The sequence below is a fragment of the Nicrophorus vespilloides genome, unplaced genomic scaffold (genome assembly GCF_001412225.1).
Source record: "Nicrophorus vespilloides isolate i.1.1-1 unplaced genomic scaffold, Nicve_v1.0, whole genome shotgun sequence".
NCBI classification, from domain to species: domain Eukaryota; kingdom Metazoa; phylum Arthropoda; class Insecta; order Coleoptera; family Silphidae; genus Nicrophorus; species Nicrophorus vespilloides.
The window spans coordinates 398,931-422,117 of NW_017100114.1; the positions used below are offsets into that span (position 1 = coordinate 398,931).

At 31.1% G+C, this 23,187-nt stretch overlaps 1 protein-coding gene across 2 annotated transcripts in view; it reads left to right on the forward strand.

Moving 5' to 3' along the window:
* Positions 1-257: 257 nt before the first annotated feature.
* LOC108568734 (muscle calcium channel subunit alpha-1) overlaps positions 258-23,187 on the forward strand; it is a 49,885-nt gene continuing 26,955 nt past the window's right edge. The window contains exons 1-2 of one of the 2 annotated variants that reach the window (XM_017929972.1): positions 258-617; positions 15,808-16,096. In XM_017929972.1, coding sequence (XP_017785461.1) covers positions 593-617; positions 15,808-16,096 — 314 coding nt within the window. In that variant the 5' untranslated portion in view covers positions 258-592. The remainder of the gene's footprint in view (positions 618-15,807; positions 16,097-23,187) is intronic. The other variant, XM_017929974.1, reaches the window with a different exon arrangement.

Genomic DNA, 23,187 nt, shown 5'->3' on the forward strand with positions numbered 1-23,187 from the left:
CGAGGGCAAAGCAATAACAAATTGTAATGATGATGATAGTAATAATAAAAATAGAATGATATTTATTTTTTGAAAATTGAATGAAATTGATGAGATTTCGCTTGAATTTGAATGGTTTTTGGAGGAGTAAAGTATGTCCGCTCGGGAGGAGATCCGAAAACGGAATGGTTAAGTGCAGGAAGGCGCGGATAGATGGCGTCTCTGGCAGCGACGCGACGCCCGCGCCGTCCGCAGATTGCGATGCGGGTGGAGTATTTATTCCGATCGGGCAACCGCCTCCAACATTCCGCCACCGGCACTCTATCCGCCAACTACCGCCTCCTCGCACAATGCCTGAGTGAGACAGAGACAGACATACCGGCGAAAGGGAGTGTGAAATAGAGGGAGGGAGAGAGACGGACGCATAGGGAGCAGAGGAATCTAGAGAACCGTTCCACCGTGATCGCACTATTTTTGACTGAAAACTTTCCTGAAGAGCAACAATAACTTTACCAGTGCTTACTGTTGTGATGTCAGTGTCTAGATATGGAGAAAGAATGTGCTGCGGATGGCTTGCCCTCTCTAAAACCAACTAACTTTATTCAAGTTTATTATGGATCCAAGCCTTTACTGTCCCGGTGAGAAAAACATCGAAATTCAAACCAAATTATTTTTTGTTTTACAAAATTTTAAATAAATAAATAAACCTTATTTCCATTATAATTTAAAAGCCTAAGAAAAAAACAGTTGTTTTTAAGTATATGAGAAAACTTTTCAATTAAGTTTTATTAATTAAATAAAATATGCAATTATGCAAAATACGAAAAAAATATAATTGCAAAAATTCAAAATTGAAAAACACTGTTTTTTTTGTTTATATTTAAAATATGAATCTTTGCACTTTTCACCTTCTCGCATTCACCTGTATTTTCCTATTTTATAAAAAAAAATATTATTAGTATTTTGAATTTTTTCTATTCTTGTATATATATATATATATAAATATTTTATATTCATTGAGTAATTTCTGATGTTGTTTTTCGACCCAGTTTATCGTATTTTATTTTGGCGGTTTTTTTTTTTGTTTGAATGAAGAAAGTTGTATAAATATTTGTATTATGTGTGGGTTGTTAGATTTTTAAGTTTTTGCGAGGGTATTTCGTGTGTGCGGATGGAGAGACGCGGCGTCGCGACGCCCCCACCGCCACCCACACTGCACTCACACTCGTACCGTAACCGGCCGCCCCCTTGTCCCGCCGAGGAGCAGCGCCCCTCCCCCTCAAGAACCCATCCATTCATATTTTAATGTTTGATTGATTTGAATATATAGGACAAATCACACAAGAGTATAACCACGCCCTTGGGCGATCGATATTGTGGCATGTAGGTTACTATATGTCCTTTGAAGATACTGACTCTACTGACTATTCAGCCGTGCTCTATGCCACCCCCTTCTTTTGACAACAAAGGCATTGCCTATTTAAATCCACAAAGCACTTTAACCTTTATATCTTGCAAGGGAAGCGCACACACTCTCACACACACGCGGAGAATTCATGCCCCCCTCCTTTTCTACTAAAATGTAGTTTCACCCCCCCGAAAAATAAACAGACGGTGGTTATCACCTTCGAAGTCCTGGAAGTAGCTCCTAATTGGCGATCTTCCTTTGCTAAAAAACACGCTCTAATTGATATTTATTCAGGGACCGCACCCCCGGACACCACCTCGTGCATAAAGACTAATTACCTAGTATGTACGGCTCGTAATTATTCCTGTCTGAATCGGCAATTATTACATCGATCCGAACCACAACACAACCCCCTACGCACACCCCTTTGCATCAACAACAACCTCCGCCGCCGCCACCCCCGAAAATAAAAATGCTTAATGGCCAGATGTTGCGGAACATCGCTAATCATTTGATTGGCAACAATTTTGATGTCCATCGCCGGAAAGAAAACATAGCAAATTTCCCCCCTATTGATCCCATTTACAATTAAAAACAACACACTCATCGATTGCTCCTATCAAGTTTCTTCAGTCATCGACTTGTTTTTCTTCCAGAATTTCACCTTCGATAGTTTCATAATCTTGTTTACATTCCACTCGTATTCGTCCATCTCCACCCCAATTTTATCCAATTTTCTACAAAAATAATAATATTCTAGTTACCTTACATTTTAAATATAACTAGCATCATTTTTATAAAAAAAAATGATCATTTAAATTTAATTACTCTTAAATACATAATTCGAATACATTTCCGGGCGAATTGTGTAAATAAAATCAAGTTTTATGAATATTTTATTTTATTTTATTTATTCGTAATTTGATATCATAAAGTTTTCAAAGTTGTTAAAAGTTTTTATCAGTGAGTATAATACGCGTTAATTAACAAAGAAAGAGGATACTCCCTGAAACAACAAACTTTAAAGGGTTGTTTTTAAATAATTGAATTTCTGTAGAATATAATTAGGTTACCTTTAAAAAAACAATATCTTATTATTTCTCGATTAAAAGAGATTTCAATTCATACACTTTTCAAAGTTTATTGAAAACTTTGCTTGAGAATACAACGCACCTAATTTAATAAAGAAATATAATAAAACATTGTTGTTGCAGGAATCAATAAATTGAATATCGCAGGGAAAAACATCAGTTACATATGATGAAATAAATTGTTCAAAGTATAGTAAAATGAATACAGTAAAATCTTAAAAAAAAAATCGCACAAAAAAAAATTAAAATTTTTATTAATATAACTTTGTATACATTACATAAACTTTTTTATGCGGTGAATAGGTGGATAGATTTACGAAATAAAGGCTGCACATATGCACACTGATAGAAAACATTACAATGGTGACAATGCGGTTGGAATTGGTACGGTTTCATATACCGCACAAAAACAGATTTTAACTGTATTTAAATACGTTTATAAATTTATTTATTTAATTATGAAAAACAAATCAATTAATTGAATAAATGAATTTTATATAATTGAAATTGGATATTATTTCATTAAACATTATTGTATTATTATTAATTATATTTAGACGAAATGCAATGTTTTCATAATTTAATAAAGAAAATACAAAATTTTTCAATTTTTATTTAAAAATTGCTGAAGTAAATTGTAGAAAATTGTAATAAAAAAAAAATTGAATTACTGAAAATAGATAAGAATTACATAAGTAAATTAAAATCGTTTGATTTTTATTCGAAATATACCGAAAGTAAACGTATAAATATTTAATTTGTTAATTGCAAATCGAAATTACACTGTGTACATCATTAATTATTTCATTAATACCTAAACGAACACACAACATAATTCATTCATATTGCTTCCTGTTTCATTGATTTCCACCCAATTTTGTAACAGAAATTGTATGAAAACTAGAGTTTCTGTGATTCGTTCACTTATACTTTCTAGAGTTGTTAAAAGTTTGTTTTTTTTATTGTGAAAAAAAATGGTATAAAGGCTACGAACTTTCAAGGGTTGTTAACAAAAAAAAACTGCACTTGAAATCCTCATGCAATTTAAACCACAAAATACGAGAAAACAATATGATTTAAACAAAGCACGTATTCGGATCGCATTATTTATTTAAATGGAAATACGGAACAATATCAACCTGCAAATACACCAGATCAGTTAGAAACATACAGAACTCACGTACTTTTAAGCCCCGGGGTAAATTCAATTTATGGCGCACAATGTACACACGAAATAATATAATTTCGGAATATGCATTCACAAATTCCCCGAAATTTAATGATAATCAAATTATTGGTTCAACTATTATTTTTATTTTTTGTGATTTAATTCAATTATAATATTTTAACAACTTGATAATATTCAGATAATATTACAATTATTACGTATGCGTACATTTCATAATTACGCTTATTGAAATATAATGCGTTGTTGATAAAACAACGTAATGTACTACTAATGTAATTGATAGTTAATGTACTCGAAATGTAAACTTTCATTGTTAATGAATACAGATAATTAATGAAATTTTACGAAAAATATTAACGAAATTTAAGATAGAAATAATTTATTATTTTTTTGTAATGGTCCAATTAAGGAAACATTTGTATAAAATAATTAATTTAAAGTATTTAAATAATAATTGTATGAATGAATGGAAGTTGCAACAATTAATAAAATAGTTGGGACAAACTTGATATTAATTGAGTATAAATAGTTACAATGTATTTAATTGAAATTGAATTGGAATGCACGCATATCAGTGTTAGTTAATATACGAAATAATGAATAATGCCGTTAATGAATTGACTGTGAAAACGGAGAATTGATTCGAAGCGAACGTGAATTCGTGTATGCACATATTAATTCGCAAATCGTCCTCGGAAAATGATATAATTATTAATAGTCGTAATTATTTCAATTGCGAAATATACATGTTCTAAATTATTCAATTTTATATCAAATCCAGTATTTTCACCTTAAGTTTTACTTAATATTCACTATAAACATGATATAAAATTATAAAAAGTAAATTCTCACAATGTTAATTAAATTATTCAAATAAATATGAACAAAAATATTGATTAATTAAATTGTCCAAATAATTAGATTTTATAACAAAATCTGGATCTTAATAAATATGTTTTCCAAAAATTATGTTTTACAAACAAATATTGACAATTTTTTTTTATATAAAATTAGTATATTTATTTTCAAGTTTCAGTGCTCAAGAAATACTACACGTATGGCGCCGCGCTGCTTACTTGGGCGTAAAATGGTTTATGCTATTTGCTAAAAGGCTATGACCGAAGTGTTTCTAAATGCACTTGCATAATATTCGCTTGTTTTATTTACATCCTCTGCGGTTTATATCCGACGGCTTTGTTAATCTATAACATTGTGCCATGAAATTGCTTCATAAAATCCCTTTCGCACTTAAAACCGCGAAATATTACCGACTATATAGGGTAATGTCAGTGTCAATTCCATTACTCACGAAGACTGAAATCATGTAGCCTTTAATAAATTACAAATGCATTTCGAATTTGTACTAATAAACACGCAATTACCGACATTAAGTTTTATGGTCCTTTTATATGGATACTCTATATATATTTGTATTAACGTATTTTCTTTGTAATATACAAAGCTATTGTCGCATCCCACCCTAAAAGCACTTATTTTTCAGTAAACTCTGAGCTTTCGAAGGCAAGGTGAAACTTACCAAGGTCATTTATTTCGTAGTTCGCTTGACTGTTCTTTGATGTATTGCCTTATATTTCCTGTCTCTACTAATAAATTATCCAATATTTTTCAATATTATTCAATTACTTATAGCAATTCAGTTTATATTGGAAATTACGTAACACGAAAAAACTTAAGCCAGTATTTTATTATTATTTTCATTTACAATCATAAAATTTAATGAAGAAAAAAATTGAACCGAAATTAACCGTTATTAAAATTTCGTTCCGGTTTAGATTTTTCAATCGAGCAATTTTGCGTTCCGGTTACAGTTAAGGTTCTGTTAAAAATTCCGGTTAATTTCGATTCAACTCTGCTTACAATAGAATATAAAATAAAAAGTGTAGTTTTTAAAGACAAATACTTTCTAGTTTTCAAAATTAATTTTTGTTTCAATGTTGTCCAATTTGATGAAAATTTAAATTGTTGAAATATAATAAAATTATTTGAAAAATTAAGTTTATTCAAAATTAATAATAATAAAAATAACAAGTAATTTTTGTTGTTAATTTTACTAATTGTATTTTACGTTTAAGAACTTTATGTATTAAAATCAAATTGTTAAGAAAGTAATAATGAATACTAAAATGTTTTAAAATTTATCTATTTTTTTTTATTTTTGTAAAAGTTTTTTTTTCTTACGTTCTTTATTGAGAATTACATAAAACGTAAAAACAAAGGTGAAAATTACGTCTTATGACGTGACTCATAGCTTTTTAGCTTTGTTCCCTTTATAAGTATAAGTAAATACATTCATATTTTTTTAGCTAGAGGAAAAATCGTGTCCTTTGTTTGACGAGGCTCAAGCATGTTCGTCATTATTATTACATTTCGTTACAAAATAAAAAATATATATATAATGGAAATAGTACGTATAGACACGAAACTAACTCAATTCATTTGCACGAATGACAAAGGTAATACAAGGACCTATTGATTGTATTTCTACTTTTTGTTGAAGTTTTTTTTTGGTTATAACAATAAACTAGCGTGTATTAAAGTTTATTATTATAACCTAAGAATATTTTTTTTCATGTTTACAGTAAATATTGGTTAGTTTATTTTTATAACGCAAGAAGAAAATTCTTTGTGTAGAAATATTTCATGTTTATAATAAATATTGTTGTTGTTTTGGAATCCGTTGAAAATACGTTGAAGAAAAAGAAAATATATCACAATGTTTTCCCGGCGAATAATGTATATGTGTTTTAAAGTTTTATCGGTCGACGAAGCATGCAGTAGGAATACGCCTCGATAAATCAGGTGGATGCATCGAGAAGAAGCGATTTTTCCGCGCCAATTAATAACCGCAGATCGTCTCTTGCTCCGGCAACTTCCGGTTTTGGGCGGAAAACCGAAAGCCTCAGTGGTTGAACAGCATCAAACATTGAACGGAAACACGTCGGGCGGTTGCAGAACAGAACTTCGTTCGGATTACATTCAAATCGAATAAAATCTAATTAGACCTCAGCTAATTTTAGTTGTAAGCCTCTGCGGAAACACTAATATACGAAGTACTCGCACCAGGAATCACCAAATTAGTGGTTCTCTGTTGCTAGTCGGAAGCCAAATTATGCCGAAACTTGTGCCCTTTTAGCTTTGTTTCAACGTTTGGTTAATGCTTTTCCTTGATTACTATTGATTTTCTAAACCAATTTGCATTTACTTTATATTAGATTACGTATACACCAATACCTCGCTTCGGTTTCGAACAGTACGGATTCACTGTAGTACGGTTTAAAAATTTCAAAACAAATTACATTTTCATCGATCAAAATAAAAATAAATCTACACAAAATTATTTTTTTTATATTAAATACATTTTCCCAATAATTGAATATTATAACAAAATTTGTATTTTTTTACATTAAGCTTTTCGTTTTACTTAATCTTCACCATAAAAATGATATAAAAAGCAAAGTTAATTGAATTTTTCAAATAAATTAAAAAAAAAACATATACATAAATGACTAATAATTTTTATATGGTTTTAAAGTCCTCGATTTGTCCGGTTTCAAACAGAGAAGGATACTGGCGAAACCTATGAGAGTTACCCGCACTATGAGAGTTAGTAATAAAATAAATAAACAATAATTTTATAATTAAATTCATGGTTGTTATTTGTAAAATAATTATTTTTTTTAAATGTCGTCTAGACTCGAGACGGAATTTGTGTGTTTTACTACGTTCCATTCATTAAATTCATTGGGTATTCCTATTTACTAGAAATGCAGCCGAGACAGAATTAATATATGCAGTTTTTTGTTCCTTATCGCTATTATTTTGATAGATTATCAATAGATTATAAATTTATCAAATGTATATTTCATCAATGAATGAATGAATTTAAATTAGTTAGTCGCGTTACTTAATTTGATTAATGTAAATTAAGTTAATTACTATAATTAAATACATTAATTATTATTGATACATTTAAACTTAAAAGTTTTCTACAATAATTCGAATCTAAATTAATAATTAATGATTTCATTCTTTTTCGATAGCTTATTTCAATTTTGTAAAGGGCTATTGAATTGCTCTAAAGTCTTTGTTAAGGGCACAATGAAATATTTTATTAGTAAATTTATTTCAAATGAAAATGACCGAACGGTCGAAAGTAAATGCGTTTTGATTTATATTTTGAGCTGGCGCTCCATTTGCGGTTGAAAAATAAATGAAAAATTTCACGTTTTGGTTAGGCTCAACTGAAAACTGAAAAAAAATGTTGTTTTTGCACTCGCCAGGAATTAGTTTTATTAATTGTGCACGGATGCGATGATTCTCGTAATCGCATGTAAATAACAAAAATTGATGCACGAAAATAAAATTTGAAAAAAAAAGAATAATATAATAAAAATGAACGAGTTCAAGTAAACGCAATACGTCAGTATTAATATTGCAGTATATTGTGTTTTCCTCTTGGCTGAAATATTCAAATGTTCCGAAGCAAACTTTATTCCCCGCTGAGTTTGATACACGCAAGTTTTGCAGCCCTATCTCTGGCCTCGTAATTTCGCCCTTCCCCCAGGATGAAAAACTTCGGTGATGAAACATAATAATAAAAAAAAAATAGAGAAAATTTCAAACTAAAATATTCAATATATCGTGTTTCCGTATTGAAGTGCTTCAATTTGCAACTTCCGCTAATTATTTTTCCATTGTCGGTTCGAGAAAATGGGTTTCATAATAAATAGACGATAAAATTCAGGTAATCTATGGGCGTTTAATTGCCACTTGTCCGCTATTAAAGTCGATCGTTTCAGGCTGGAAATAATTAATAAGAGGGGTGCCATTAAAGTTGCATGCACAGGTGGAATTGATTCGTCGCAGTTCTGATTCAAGATCGATTTATGACTGCCGGAAATAGACGTTCGCAGCTATTTAGTGCAGAGAAATCACAGAAATAGCCGCAATCTAAACATATTTAACCAATGCAATCACCCTTTATTTTTATCTCAATTTTCTTTCTTTCATCACAAGTGTTCTCTAATGCATTGATAATTTTCTTTATTAATATAGATTAAACTATATCCTTACATAATTATCATTGAATTCAATGATAATTTATAGTATCTAACATTAACAAATATTGTAATTTAATCAAAAGAAAATTTAATTATAACATCTAATTATGTGAAATCTATACTGTCCAATATTCTCCATACACATCAATCCTATCTTTGTATTTCCTATATAAAGGTTTGAGAACTGACGGTTTAATATAAAGACGATTAGTTTGTTTTGGACATTATTAATTTGATTTAAAAAATAATTAATTAATTTTCAGTTAAAATAATTTAATGTTATTTCAATTTGCTCGAGTGTTTTACGTCCTTGCAGGTTAATCTGCCTCACAGTTTCATAACTAATTATCTAATTTTGAAGTTTGTTCAATATGAACATACAGTACATTACTTGTTGATTAACGATGGGCGAAAATTTACTACGCGCCGGCAACTTTCCTTCACGTGTATGTGTATATTCAAGCGTTTCAGAACTGAAGTTGCGAGCCTGTTATGCAATTAATTAATTACTTTTGCATGTACACCTTTTGTTTATGCTAGATTAGCATTTGGACTGTTTACAATAAAATAAAATAATTTCTCATTTTGTCCGTAAATTTATAAATATTTTTTATTGTTAAATACGCAATTATTTCACATGATTCCATTTTTTATTCAAATTTTAGAAGATGCACAAATAATGCTGAAAGATATTATTTTTATTTTATTTGAACATGGTAAATTGTCACAATTGAAACATCTGAAACAGATTTAATGTATTTACAGTAAAAGTTTACGTTTTTAATGTACTTATTAAACTGTTACAATTGCAGAAATTGGCATGTTGTAGGAATTAATATAAACACACAAACAGATTGAATGAGTGAATTAAAACGCGACGGACTTTAAATTGAAATAACGTTGCAGAATGCATTAGCGAAATGGCGAAAAAGTGTAATATTTACATTGCAAAAAATGCAGCGTTATTAATGGTTTAAACATACAATTTTAAACTATTTTATCCATCGTATTTTCCCTAGAAAAATATAAAAAAATTGTTAGTAAATATTTACAATAAAATTCAATTACAATTTATTTTACAAAAAGTAAAAATTTACAATAAAGAAATTTTGGAGATTTTTTTCAATAAAATTCCAAAAAAATATCTAATTCAATTTAGTTCTGTAATTTACATTTATATAAAAATTTAAAAAAAATCACAGAAATTAGTAAATAAATAATAAAACTTGAAACTTTTAGATTACTTTAGTTTTCTAATATTAATATTTATTACAACAAACATAATGCAAACTTGACAAAATTACATAATAAGAAACTTAAGGATAAGAATAGGTCTTTCTGCCCTTATTTTTCTATAATTATTTGTTAATATAAAACATAGAAATAAAAAAATGATTTATGGAATTCGATATTTCATGGATGTTATTAAAAAGAATGAAAAAAATAACGAAAAAATAAACGGTATGTTGGATTTCATAACATTTTCCATGTGCGTAGGCGTAATTTAAATAGCACAAGTAACGAACGAAAAATCGGGTAGATATGTTTTTTTTAGTTGTTATTTCTCGTTTAATTTTTTGTCTCGTTTCATTTGATACACTGCGTGGGTGAGTTTAATTAAATGCATCTGATTTCCGAATTTTACTGCCAATACTAATTGCGTTCCAAAGGTTGAAGAGGATGAAATATAATCGTATCGTTATGTTTTATAAACTGAAACGCACTGGTTTATAGTTCGGTGAAATTGCTATTTTTTCACTCTTCATTGCCAATAATAGCCATGAAAACGAATAAAGGGATGCTGTTTTTGTGCGAAAAATGTATTCCAATCATTAAAATGTACTTTTTTTTTTTATAAATGTACTAAAACAAAAATGCATTCATTAAAATGGAAAATATATTGAAAATAAAAAAAATATTTTAATTGATTATTAAATCAATGCTGCGGGAATTCAGTTGACAACAAAATTTGATAAAATACATAAATTAGTAATTATATTTTTTTATAGTTTAATATGAATTTTACGTAATAAGTATATGAGATATAGAGTAGTGATTATTTTAAAAATAATTGGGGGTCGCAGATAAATTGATAACAGACGGGACGGTATTTTTTTCTACATATATATATATAAACTAAAGAGTTTGGGGAGTCCTTTAAATTTTTTAAGTACAAAAGCGGGTCGCTTACCAAAACGTTTGAGAAACACTGGTATAGAGAAAAAAAAGTTGTTGGAAAGTGGTTTAAATTTTCAATTGAGTTGGAAATCAATTAGAATTTGCCGCGGGGACAAGCGAGTCGGACAAATGGGTTTTTGAAGAATGCGAAAGAAATGGAAGTAAGGAGAACTAGAAATAGGAAAAGACAGGGATAATTTACGAGGAGGAAGGAGCGCCGTGGATTTTTATGGCGCTTCATCTTCGGAAATTTATTTATTTTAATATGTGGGGGGATTAAGTTCGTGCCTTGGGAGATGTTATTACACGCAACTATTGATTTTCCAGTCGGATGTCTAACGAGATTCAGGATGCGAAAAGTCCTTTCGGAAAATAGGGAGTCGAGCAACGGAAAAAATAATATATAAATGTCCAAAAAGAAACACAACAAACAAAAAATATGTACGAACTCACATTAATTAAGTTTTCGTTTTCCTTGATTAAATATTGTTGCTTGTTCTGGAGTTGCTCGAGGATTATATAATATTTTTTTGCTTTGCGTAAAATGGGGAGGAAAACTGGATTTACTCCACTGAGGATGTACGATGTTAAATACAATAATGAGACTGCGATGTTTTTTTCCATTAAATAAAGCTGCTCCAATGCCATATTTATTTTGTTTTTCATCATAAGTTCAAGGGCAGAAACAATAACAGGAATGAACGAACTAAAAGAAAGATAATAAAACAAAATTTATATAAAAAAAAAATATGGAGAGTGTGGGAACGACGTGCGGCTTATTTGACAAAGCTATGTATTCCGGTTTAAAATAGATTTCGCTCGAAATCGATGAGTGTTTAGCTTCGTACACGGTTCATCCTATTTTCAAATATAATGGAATAGATTCCATGTACTCCACATTGAAGCATCCGAATGGATCCCAAAGGACCTTGCTCAAAATCAATCGCATTTTGTCCCAAATAGAATTAAACACTTCTGGAATCAGGTTTGCGCATTGATTTTCCCGCTAGTTGATGTTCACGTAATACGCGAGAAGAAGAGGAGTATAAAAAAATATGAGAAGTGAAATAAAGTGCAAATGCATGGAAAACCTTGAAGCCGCAAATCGATATTTTATATATATATATTTAAAATAAAATCCACGTCGATCTTAATTAAAGAAAGCGAAACTCCGGAAATAGTATAATTGGTAATGAAATATTTAATTATGCTGTTTTTTCGGGGAATCGATGCTGCATAGTTGGAATTATAAATGTCGAATTTCATTAAAATAATCCTTGAATGTATTTATTGAAATTTCTTTGGTTTTTGGTTGTAGATGTAAAAAGGAAATTGTTATTCAGTTGGTTTGCGTCACCGTCGAATGGTTCAAGGAATGTAAGTTTCCTTTTTATGCCGGATGACCCGTGCAAATTGAATTTTCCGATTCGATTAGTGCGAATGGAAACGTTTCGTTACCGTATAAAAGTATTGCGACTGGAATGCGGATATATATATAAAATAAGGTAATACGTTTGCTTTTCAACGAAAATAGATATATTTTCTAAAGCAATGTAAATCTAATTTTATAAATATACAGCGGAACCTCGCTTAACGAGAATTTCCTGATTTTTTCTCGTATAATGAAACAATTTTCCCCATATAAACTAATATAAAATACGATAATGCGTTAACTTCGTCTCGATTTTGGCTTTTTATTCGGAGACATACAAGAGTTATTAAATTTTCCCCAAAAAAATCACAAATAACAAAAATAAAATATCTACACAAATTTTGAAAATGATGTAGCAAGCGCACAATCTGATACTTTTCCTTTCCTCATCACTCGTTATGCGAGTCATTTTTACAATTTATTTTGCTTGTTAAGCGTGGTTCCACAGTTTAATTGAAATGTCAGGATGCATAGTTTTCTTGAAATTTAATACTGATTTTACTTGTCAAGTATATTTTATTCTTGGTATTTCAGTTGATGCAAATTAAAATAACAAACGGAATTCATAATTTTCTTTTAATGGAATTGTGACTTTACGTCTCAAAAATATTTTACACTGAAATATCAGATGATGCAAAATAAACTTTGTTTCCTTTAGATTTGAATTTTTTTTTTTCTTAACATTGAAAATAATTTGTAATTTTTATTAAAAAATAAATCTTTATACTTCTGCAAACAATTTGAATAATAAAATGCATTTGATTTTATTAAAAAGTTAGTATAAATATAAATTTGTTAATTAACTGTGATGTTTGTCACTTTTTTCCGTCTTTGCGTTTTATTTAAGATCATTGAACTTTCTTATTAAAGATAACTCAGAAATTATTAAATTAAAAGAGTTATGTTTCTTTAATTTGTTATTAATTTCAAGATGAATTAAGTAATTCAGTATACACATGTTGCGTAATGATCTTAGTAATTTGGAAAGATAAATAGGAAAATGTAAACATCGTTTGTATGATTACTAAATATACCCAAGTGATTAATTATCGGAAAATTGAACTGCATCGTAGGCTTGACGTTATTATATAATGTTGATGAAATTGATGAAAAGAATAGTACGAGAACTATAGCATTCGGCATTATCTTACACAATGAAGAAACGGAATGTCCAAACGAAAATTCGAAATTTTCTAAAGCCTTTTGTGTCAGCACAACGATGTTCATCCAAAGGGCATTTGATACACAGCCTGTACTCGACACAGTGGGAGTATTGTCTGCGAAAGCGTCAAGTGTCCTCGCGCTTAATTAAACGGAAAAGCACGGAGTGTTGCGTAACTTCTCGCCATTTGTTTTGTTGTTCGGTCGAAGAACAGGAGTCGCTTGCAGGAAAACCGGGGGCGGTGCAAACACGTAGGATAGAAGTGGGCATTCCTCTGGTGCATTTCGCAAATTCGATCCGGGACATTCGCAAGGCGGGGGCGCATCGATTTTTCTTTTTCCAGAAAACCCAGTGCGGTGGATCGTAAACTCATTCAGATCTTTCGGGAAGCTCTGTGTCTGGGTGTTGGGTATAGGTATGGGTGTGTGGTATGTGGGAGTTCGGGCGACGTAAAATGTAGGTGAATGCGAGTCGATTGAAGTTCGCGCCAGCACTAAACGCTCTGGTTTCAATCTATTTCCTGAAGAAGGAACAGCAAGACTCTGCATTATAGGAGAGCACTCAAATTTATTAAGCTTTTATTAATATTGTATCGAGGCCCGGTGTGACTATCGATTGTTGTTTTATGAACTGGGTCGGATAGATGATAGATGTATGTGTATGTACGAGAATTACTATTTCTGTTTTGCCACTTGATTGCTGTTTACTTATCCTCCTTTATATATAATTTTTTTCGTTTTTTTTTGTGTTATTTGCTTTGCTTGTTTGTGCATGTTCGATATATTTATGTGCATGGTATTTCATTAGGTGACAGTACTACAATGTAAGCCCCGGGGCCCCTCATTATCCGTTTCCTTGATCGGACGACTATTGCCTTCATATTGTTATTTGGCGAAGTAATGTCGATCGATCGGTGCGTCGGTAAATGTGTCTATTTTCGTTTTATTACAAAACCTTCAGCTAATAGTTGTATTATCGCGAACGTGACGCTCCAAAATAACAGTTTAATCCTGGCCTAAGACGATTTAGCACGGTCCTTCATTCTTCTACCACATGAATTATGCATGGCTCGACCACGGTGCGTGGGAGATGAACCATCAAAACTCATCGATATAACTTGTAGTAGGGCTTCAGGTGCGTCGAATTCGCTCTCCAAACATTCCTTTCTACAAATTTAATCTGCTGATGGATTCTACCCATATTGGCTAATTGGGTCTCTCTCTCTCTCGTTTCGGGCAAATCGTGTAACGATCGATCCATCCGACGGTGGCGTGCGTTTTAGAATACGGAGATCCCCGCAGGGACAGTGCGACCGTTCAGGCTACATCCTAACCTCGTCAGGCTCTGAACTAAGTCTTTTACGCTCTAAACTTAGTATTTTATACGTGCACCGAACTTTGGGCAATGGCAATACTGCGGCCCATCCAATTATTACCAAACTAGTTTGTTGGTGAGTAGTCTGTTGATTGCAAATCTACAAATATAACTTATCCAACCTATTACAAAGTTTCAATTAAGCTGATTCTCTGCTTCCGCATCTTTAGCTATTTTGAAATCGTATTATTAGCTTTTAAATAAAACAAGTTTCATTCCAATCAAGAAATTTAAATTACTATATATAAATGGCAATGATAGTAATCTTGACTTAACTTTCTACTATGTATACTTACTTACAATTTAGGAGTTTTCAATTAATTATTTTACAATATATTCATTGCTGATTTATATGAAAATAAACAAAGCTACAATAATTTTGTGTGATCTTAAGTATCTATTATAGTACTTTGGTAGAGTGAATCCTAGTTGTTGTTGGAAAGTAATCAAAGCTAAAAATGTTAACTAGAATAATCCTGACTTAAATATTTTATGGCAACAATTTAGGACAATCAGAAAGTTATAGTAGAAGAATCAGACACTTTAAATGGTTGAGTTATTTTAAATTTAAGAATTGATGAAAAAATTAAGACTTAGTTTAGAGTTTGGTAGGAAATGGTGTTTTGTAGCATTTTGGCTTTGTGCGAAGTTCCTGACTGGTAATGTTTCTGTCCTTTAATAAAGTTAAATTAGCAGTCGCGGTCTATTCACCTAAAGCTATGAATAAGTATAGGATCAAATGCACACCCCGTTTGCTCCATGGGCAATAAATTCGCGTCGTCGAAAGGGTGGTTCCCTGTTCTTTCGGTCAATCCCACCGCCCCCCAAAATGCTGATCGGGTGCGGTTCCTGTGCTGCAAATGCGAAGCAGTGGATTTGTCGAAGCGTGGTGTGTGATTTATTATTGTTGCAGGGTTGCAGTATGAACTTCAAGAGCAGGCCAACAACCGCCTGTTCTCTGTGCAACCGGCGTACGCGGGGTGCGCATGGCAAGGGCCTCTTAGCGCGACAGCCACCGCGATGAGCACTGTGGGGGCGGGCGTGACGAGCCCGGGACAAACGGGGGCCCGAACGCCGACAGCCCCCAAGCGGCCCGTCCGCCGCGTGGGCAAACCGCCCCCCGACCGGCCGCAACGTGCCCTCTTTTTCTTATACCTCAAGAACCCCGTTAGGAAACTATGCATTGATGTCGTCGAGTGGAAGTATCCTTTCATTAATATTACAGCATTCGTCATATCATCGTAAGGTAATGTAATACATTTTTATTATATATTTCTATTGCTCTACAAAGGAATCCCCAAAATTCAAATGTTATATTATAAATATAATCTCTATACTTCTAACTTGAATACACACAAGTATTTTTTAAAAACTCAGTTATCAAGATATTCTTGTCAATATTTTCTTTAAATATATGAATAATTTAATTTGGTAAAATATCTAATTAAACAATTACTGAAATTAATTATTTCCTCTCGATTCAGTAAAATGTCGAGTGATTCAAAATTTACAGATGATTGTCCCTTTTTATCCCTGCAAAAAAAAATACAGCAATACATTAAAAAGCTGATTTCCCTGAGGGAAGTTAATTTAAAAAGTTCGTCGTTTGCGGAACTGTCTGCCACATTGAATTGAATAATCCTCTCTTGAAAGTAAGACAAATACTAATCATTTCCATAAACTAAATTAAAAAAAAGTACTTTAAGGACAAATATAAATGATTTTTTTTTAATATCCGAAACATTTATTTCCATTTACAAAACTGTAATAAATTATGTCTTGTAATTCTTACAAAATACAAATTATTGAAGTACCGAAATAATCATATATATATAGAGTTGTCTATTGTTCTCATCGTTTTACCAGAACATTAAATATTTAGTCCAGTATAATTGTTTTGTAAAGAGCGAACACGAAAACGAATGGCCAGAGAAAAACAGGAGAAATAAATTATTTCTAACGTTCTCCCCAGCGATGACAATAAAAAAAAGTATTATACCCGTGGCAATAGCGAAATAGCGGACAAACACACATACACACACACAAAAATAATGATGTAATACAACGAACGAAAAATCAACATTCGAAACGGCGCGCAAATAATGACGCTTTTTTTCACACAAAAAAAATTATACCCAATGAAACACGGAAAGTACAATGTAAATAAATTACTACATCCTTCGTGGGATTTTATGTTTTTTTTTGCATGTGGGGGAATCGAAATGCAAAATGACATTTGTTTTTGACACATATTTTGGAGCTTTAAATTTTATTTCGATTAAAAACTATGAATTTATTTTTTAAATTTTTAGGTATTTTTCTTCACTATAGTTGTTTTTAACCAACAATAAAGAAAAATTCTTCATATTCTTAAGTTATTCTTTAAAAATATTTTGAATATTAAATTTTTGATTTTTTTTTCAAGTATTTTTCATGTTTTTAGTACAATTATTATATTTTCTGTAAAATATACAATAAATGTATTGAATTTTGAATTTCTGATGAAACAAAATTGAATTGTGTAGTAACAATTATCACAAAATTTTCGACTCTGATGAGTTGACGCATTATTTAGTGATACTTTCTGTATAGTGCTTTTATATCAACTTTGAAGGTTTGGGCTTAGGATTTCGCATGCGATTATTGTAATTTCATTGGGATTTAGTCTAACAGTTTCCGAGAATCTAATTAAACAGTATAATTAAATCACGAGTTAAAAAAAACTTGTTTCTTATATCTTAGAGAGTGACGCTAACGAAGATTACTAAGATACACATGCACATTCACAAAAGAATCTCGTTATTTACGGTAAAGCTCAAAGCTTGAATATGATATTTGCATATTCCACTCAGCATCTCGAAATAAAATAAACAGCAGCAAATTAATTTCGTTCTGAAAGTTCCAATTAAGGCTTTCTATTTGTGAGTCTACGTGAAACATGGATCCTCATTGCAAGTCGAGTAAACATCGCGTTACAAATATTATATATATATATAAATAAATATGTCTCTATAATGAGTACAGACGGGAAGTACGAAAAAATATGATTTGCAATGTTATTAATGTATTCCTTTCATGTTTTCATCCCTTTCGATTCGGATGAAAACTATATAATGAATAGTAATTGCGTGCAGCGTAAATTCAAATGAAAACGTCAAGCTTTCGTATTCGTTTTATGTAAACGTGGCAACTTAATTAACAATAGCTGAACTGAAACGAAACAGCGAAATGAAAAATGAGAACATTGTAAATAGGAGAGGAGGGAACGTGTTTCGGAGGGGATGTATCTATATAGAGCACATACACACACTTTGTGGACTAGTATGGAAGTCAAGACGCAAGACTTGGCGACTCCGTGGCGACACGCGTTTCGTGAATGGGGCTACGTCGTATCGATTAAGCATTATTTTTCAATTTTCAATCCCGTCTCGTAAAGATTACCCGTATGATGATAATGAGCTTTCACCCAAAGTAATCTACTTACGTGGGACAGACTAATTTATTAAACAGTTTACCTTATTTCATTCCATCGATTTAATTTATTTTTTAATCTTATAAAAAAATTATTCCACCCTTCGGGATTTTTACACACTATCCCTAATTGAAAAATAATAAGCATCATACATAATGATCCATTTTATAGTTGATATAATGATTGCTTTCTAATAAAACTTTTTATTGTACAAACAGTTTTACGTATTATTTAAATCCAAGTTTTCAACATAATTTCTTACTTGAACACAAGCAGAGTATAGATAATTAAAAATTAATGTATGGACAAAAGGTGAAATTATTTCATTATTAAAACAATTTTATAAACACTTTTGTGTCTAAATGAAAAATATACATTTATTTATTTGAAATTTGATATAAGAAAACTGTTTGCATGAAGCCTGTTAAGTTATGTATATTTTGTTATATATATATTTAGAGTCAAACAGAAATTAATTTAGTTCCGGTTAAAGTTAAAATTTATAATCGAACGAAAAAAACAATTTAAATTGATTAAAGTTAAAATTTCAAATCGAATCGAACATCAATTATAAATTTTAGCAATACCATCAAAGGTTTTTTTTATCGCAAAATAAAAATTTGAAAAAGTTCCGAATTCATACGAAAATTCTTCTCTCTATCCACCGTCATATTTTTTTATACCAACTGTATTATGAATAAAATTAAATGTAGCGATTAATGAATTGATTTACTGAAAAAAGCATAAATTGAACCGAAATTAACCGTTATTTAAATTTCGTACCAGTTTCGGTTTTTTAATTGAATAATTTTACGTTCAGTTTAATTTCGTTTCGATTCCGGTTCGACTCTCTGATATATATGGATATCTACTCTTGGAATTCTTGTACAAATTGTTTTATGTGCTTTTTAAATCCAAGTTTTAAATTGTTTTCAATATAATTTCTCACCTGAACACATAATTAAAATAATTTTACAAACACTTTTGTATCTAAATGAAAAACAAACTTTTATTTATATCATATAATGGTTATTAATAATTATGTTGTTGCGAAATTTTATATAAGAAAACTGTTTGTATGAAGCCTGTTATCTATATATTATATGCTACTCGTGGAATTCAATGAAAACGTGAATGGAACACGACAAATAATAAGGAAGAAAACTAGGAGGAAAACGAATTTTAGCAGCGATACATACATTCACGTCGAGTGCCATTCAAGTAAAAATATGAATGAGTCGCAATACTAACGGAAGAAATATAGTGATCGCTCACAATAGGTCACGTTCAAATTTTGTCGTATAAAATACGCACATGAATGAAAGTACAGAGCACAAAGACCTCGAAGGATATGAGCATATAGAGGAAATTTTCTGATTATATAGAAGATGTGTGAGGCGAAATGATTAATCGCAAAAATCTTAATTATCGAAAAACGGCGGATGTTTGTGTCCATTAAGGAGAGACGGAGGATTCGGTTGATGAATGGCCCTTAAAGCATTCGGGTTTGGCTTTAAAGACGATGCGACGCTTCGAACGTACTGCAATTGATCCGAGCTTTTGAACTTGCCAAGGTTAAGGGCACCGTTTAATTGAATGGTACGTTATATTCATATTTTGCGTCGTTTCTAAATCAAATCCTGTTCGATAATGCCTATCGGTTGGGAAAACAGACTAATCCTGTTGAAGCGAGGTCGACCGCATATTCCGTGCATTTATTGTTGCCCCCGTTTATTTGCGTTTATATTCAATCAACTCATCCATAAATCCATGGCAAATGAGGCGTGTGCTAGTAATGTTTAATCAAAAAATTTCCGAATATTCGGAGCGTATAAATTTTACCAAAACCTCTCTCCACTGCCTTTATTCACAGGGTGTTTACACCTGCCCACAATTGGGACACATCGGGACTAGTACATTCTGTCCTAATTAAGCGGGACGGCGCCACGAGGATTTACACACGATTGCTTTCCGGATTAAACGGAAAATTGTCCCGAAAAAGCGGAGTAAATTTGTGTTATTTCCTTAGTTTTGTATTCGTTCTTTAGGATTTGTAGCGACTGTCCCGATTAACCGGTGTCCCAATTAATCGAAATCTACTGTACATTCAGTAAATTTATATACTACTGTATTTATATACATTTAATTATATTCACATATTATATATTTAATTATATTTCATCTTTTACAAACAGTAACATTTTAATAATAAATTTATAAAAATAAATCACTTCAGTTTTATTTTTAATAATTTATAAATTTTTCATTTTAAAACAATTATTAATTCTAATTATGATTAGTAAGTGTATACATTTACCAATTTTTAAATTTCTCTGTGTCAAACTTTTATACTCGATTTCATGAGTATGAAAATAGATTAATCAAACTATCAATGGAAACAAATCTAGAAACAAACAGTGCATAGCAAACAATTGAAGTTTGCCACATCATCAAAACTTTATACATTATTAAAATCAATACCAAATGCAATAACTCATACACAAACAAAATTTATCTTTATGGATTTATGTGTAATAATCATTTTTTTCATCAGCTAAGGAAACACATTTTTAATGGTGTTACGAGTATAATAAAAATGCAAACGATTGTAGCCGTTTTATCAGATCGCACCGTATCGCAATTCGTATGGACGAACCCATCCCTGCGCATTCAATACATGCACTTTCATAATTGAAAGGTAAATACACGATATCCATATATTATATAATAACCGTGCACGCGTAAACGATGGGAATAGCATTAAAGAGAGATATGGAGTGAGACCTATATATATTATATTCATTGCTTTCATGGCAGCAAATTTATCTATTTTCGTGATTGCTTTACAAGCGTAAAATCGATGACATAAATTTAATTAATCCACTTTATGCCTTTTTATTTCATTTCATGCCCTACAGCATTATTTTTTCAATTACAATGAACCTCACATAGTACATTGGCTTGTGGTTAATTGTCACCTATGTTTATTCAAAGAGTCATATAAATTAATCCTAGTACTGGTGATACACTTGTTTCATATAAATGTATAATCTAATATAAATCAGGTGAGCTTTTATAACTTGAGATAAAGTATGCATTTTCATTTTATAAAGTAAAGTGACATAGATTAATCTTAATCTGATACATTTGTTTTCATATAAATCCTTTTTGCTGAAACAATAAAACTGATCCGTCTATATGAGGTGAGTTCCTCTGGCAACTTTCCTGGCTTTGGAGTTATTATTAGATGGGCGACTTTCCGTACACAAAAAGTTAAGCGACATTTTCATAAGCTATTCCTCTAACGGGATTAAATTTCTTTAGACCCAAAATTTCATCTCTAACATTTCCTTTATGATACACATTCTATTTCTGCTCTTACTTTAATGCAAATCAAATTTTAAACATAGAATTCCTCAACATGTTATTACTTATTTAAAAAAAAACTATTAAACATTGCATACCGAATTTTATGGAACCTAAAACCGTCGCATTCTGGTATAAATTTTATACACTTTACGTCTCGGTAAAATATTTCTATTTAAAGTTAGGAAAGTAACATTATAGTATTCTTCTCAGTGAGTAATATTTATACAGTCGACTCCGCTTAATTGGGACACCGGTTAATCGGGACAAAATGTACTAGTCCCGATTTGTCCTGATTAAACAGAATCGTACTTTTGTTTCAAAAATATTATATTGAACTGAATATTAACTATTCGCATGTTTTAATTCAGTTTATGTGAGGCAAAGTGCTCATTTATCAGTGTTTGAACATAAACAAATTAAATAAATTTTTTCTTTGCTATTCCTCTTAGAGGAATTTAATTGCATTAAGTTTACCTTTCATCCTTGAAATTTCCTCGATGCGATCCTTTGGCGCCGTAATATGCTTTCTATGTCGTATGTTGTTGGATGCTCTTACTTTAATGCATATGGAATTTTATAGCTTACACAGAGAAATATTACATCGCTGCATTTATGACTTGAAACGTCCCTCAAGATGCTTCTCTTTATACAAAAATCTATTGTTCGTTACGTGTGCGTTGCGAAACAATGCAAACTCCATAGAAATTTATCAAACTTATCATTATAATAGGGAATGATATACGATGGAAACTAGCAATTGAGGGAAGAAGAAAAAAAAAAGGGAGAAAAAAGTCCTATCCTACGCTTTGCATCCCCTTTGATCTAAGCCATTTAGTAATGTTCATAGCGAGCTACGTTTTTCTTTCTGTGTCGTCGGGGGATAAAAAATATAGATATAATAAAACAGGAGAGAGGAGAAACGTGCTTTGATGTAGCCGCGCCTTTTAACATATTTTCTGTACACTGTTAATATTGTTGGCACTTGTTTCATACCCTTCGCTTTTAATATATTAATTTACGAAAGTTAATAAAGCGAGAGCACAACACGGGTGTTATGCAAGATGCTGCTATTACACGCAGCTATCGATTTTCCGTCGGCTCTGTTACGAGATAGCCGCGCAGATTACTATTATATGTATACACACACAAAACATCTAAGTCCGCGTTACGCAACTCGAAACATTTTACCCATTCAGTCAGTCGACGTGGCACAATGAAAACTATGATAAATGGTAAAATTAAAACAAATAATATTATTTCATACCTGCAACTGTATTCCATTTAATATTGCTTTCAGTAATCTATCATAGATATGTCATAAAAGAAAATTTTCCTTTGAAAAGAAAATCATTATTACGACTTGTTTCCAGTTGAAATGTAAATTTCATAAAAACAATTCTCAAATATATTGAATTCCACCGTAATCGAAATGTAATAAGAATAATGAAATGT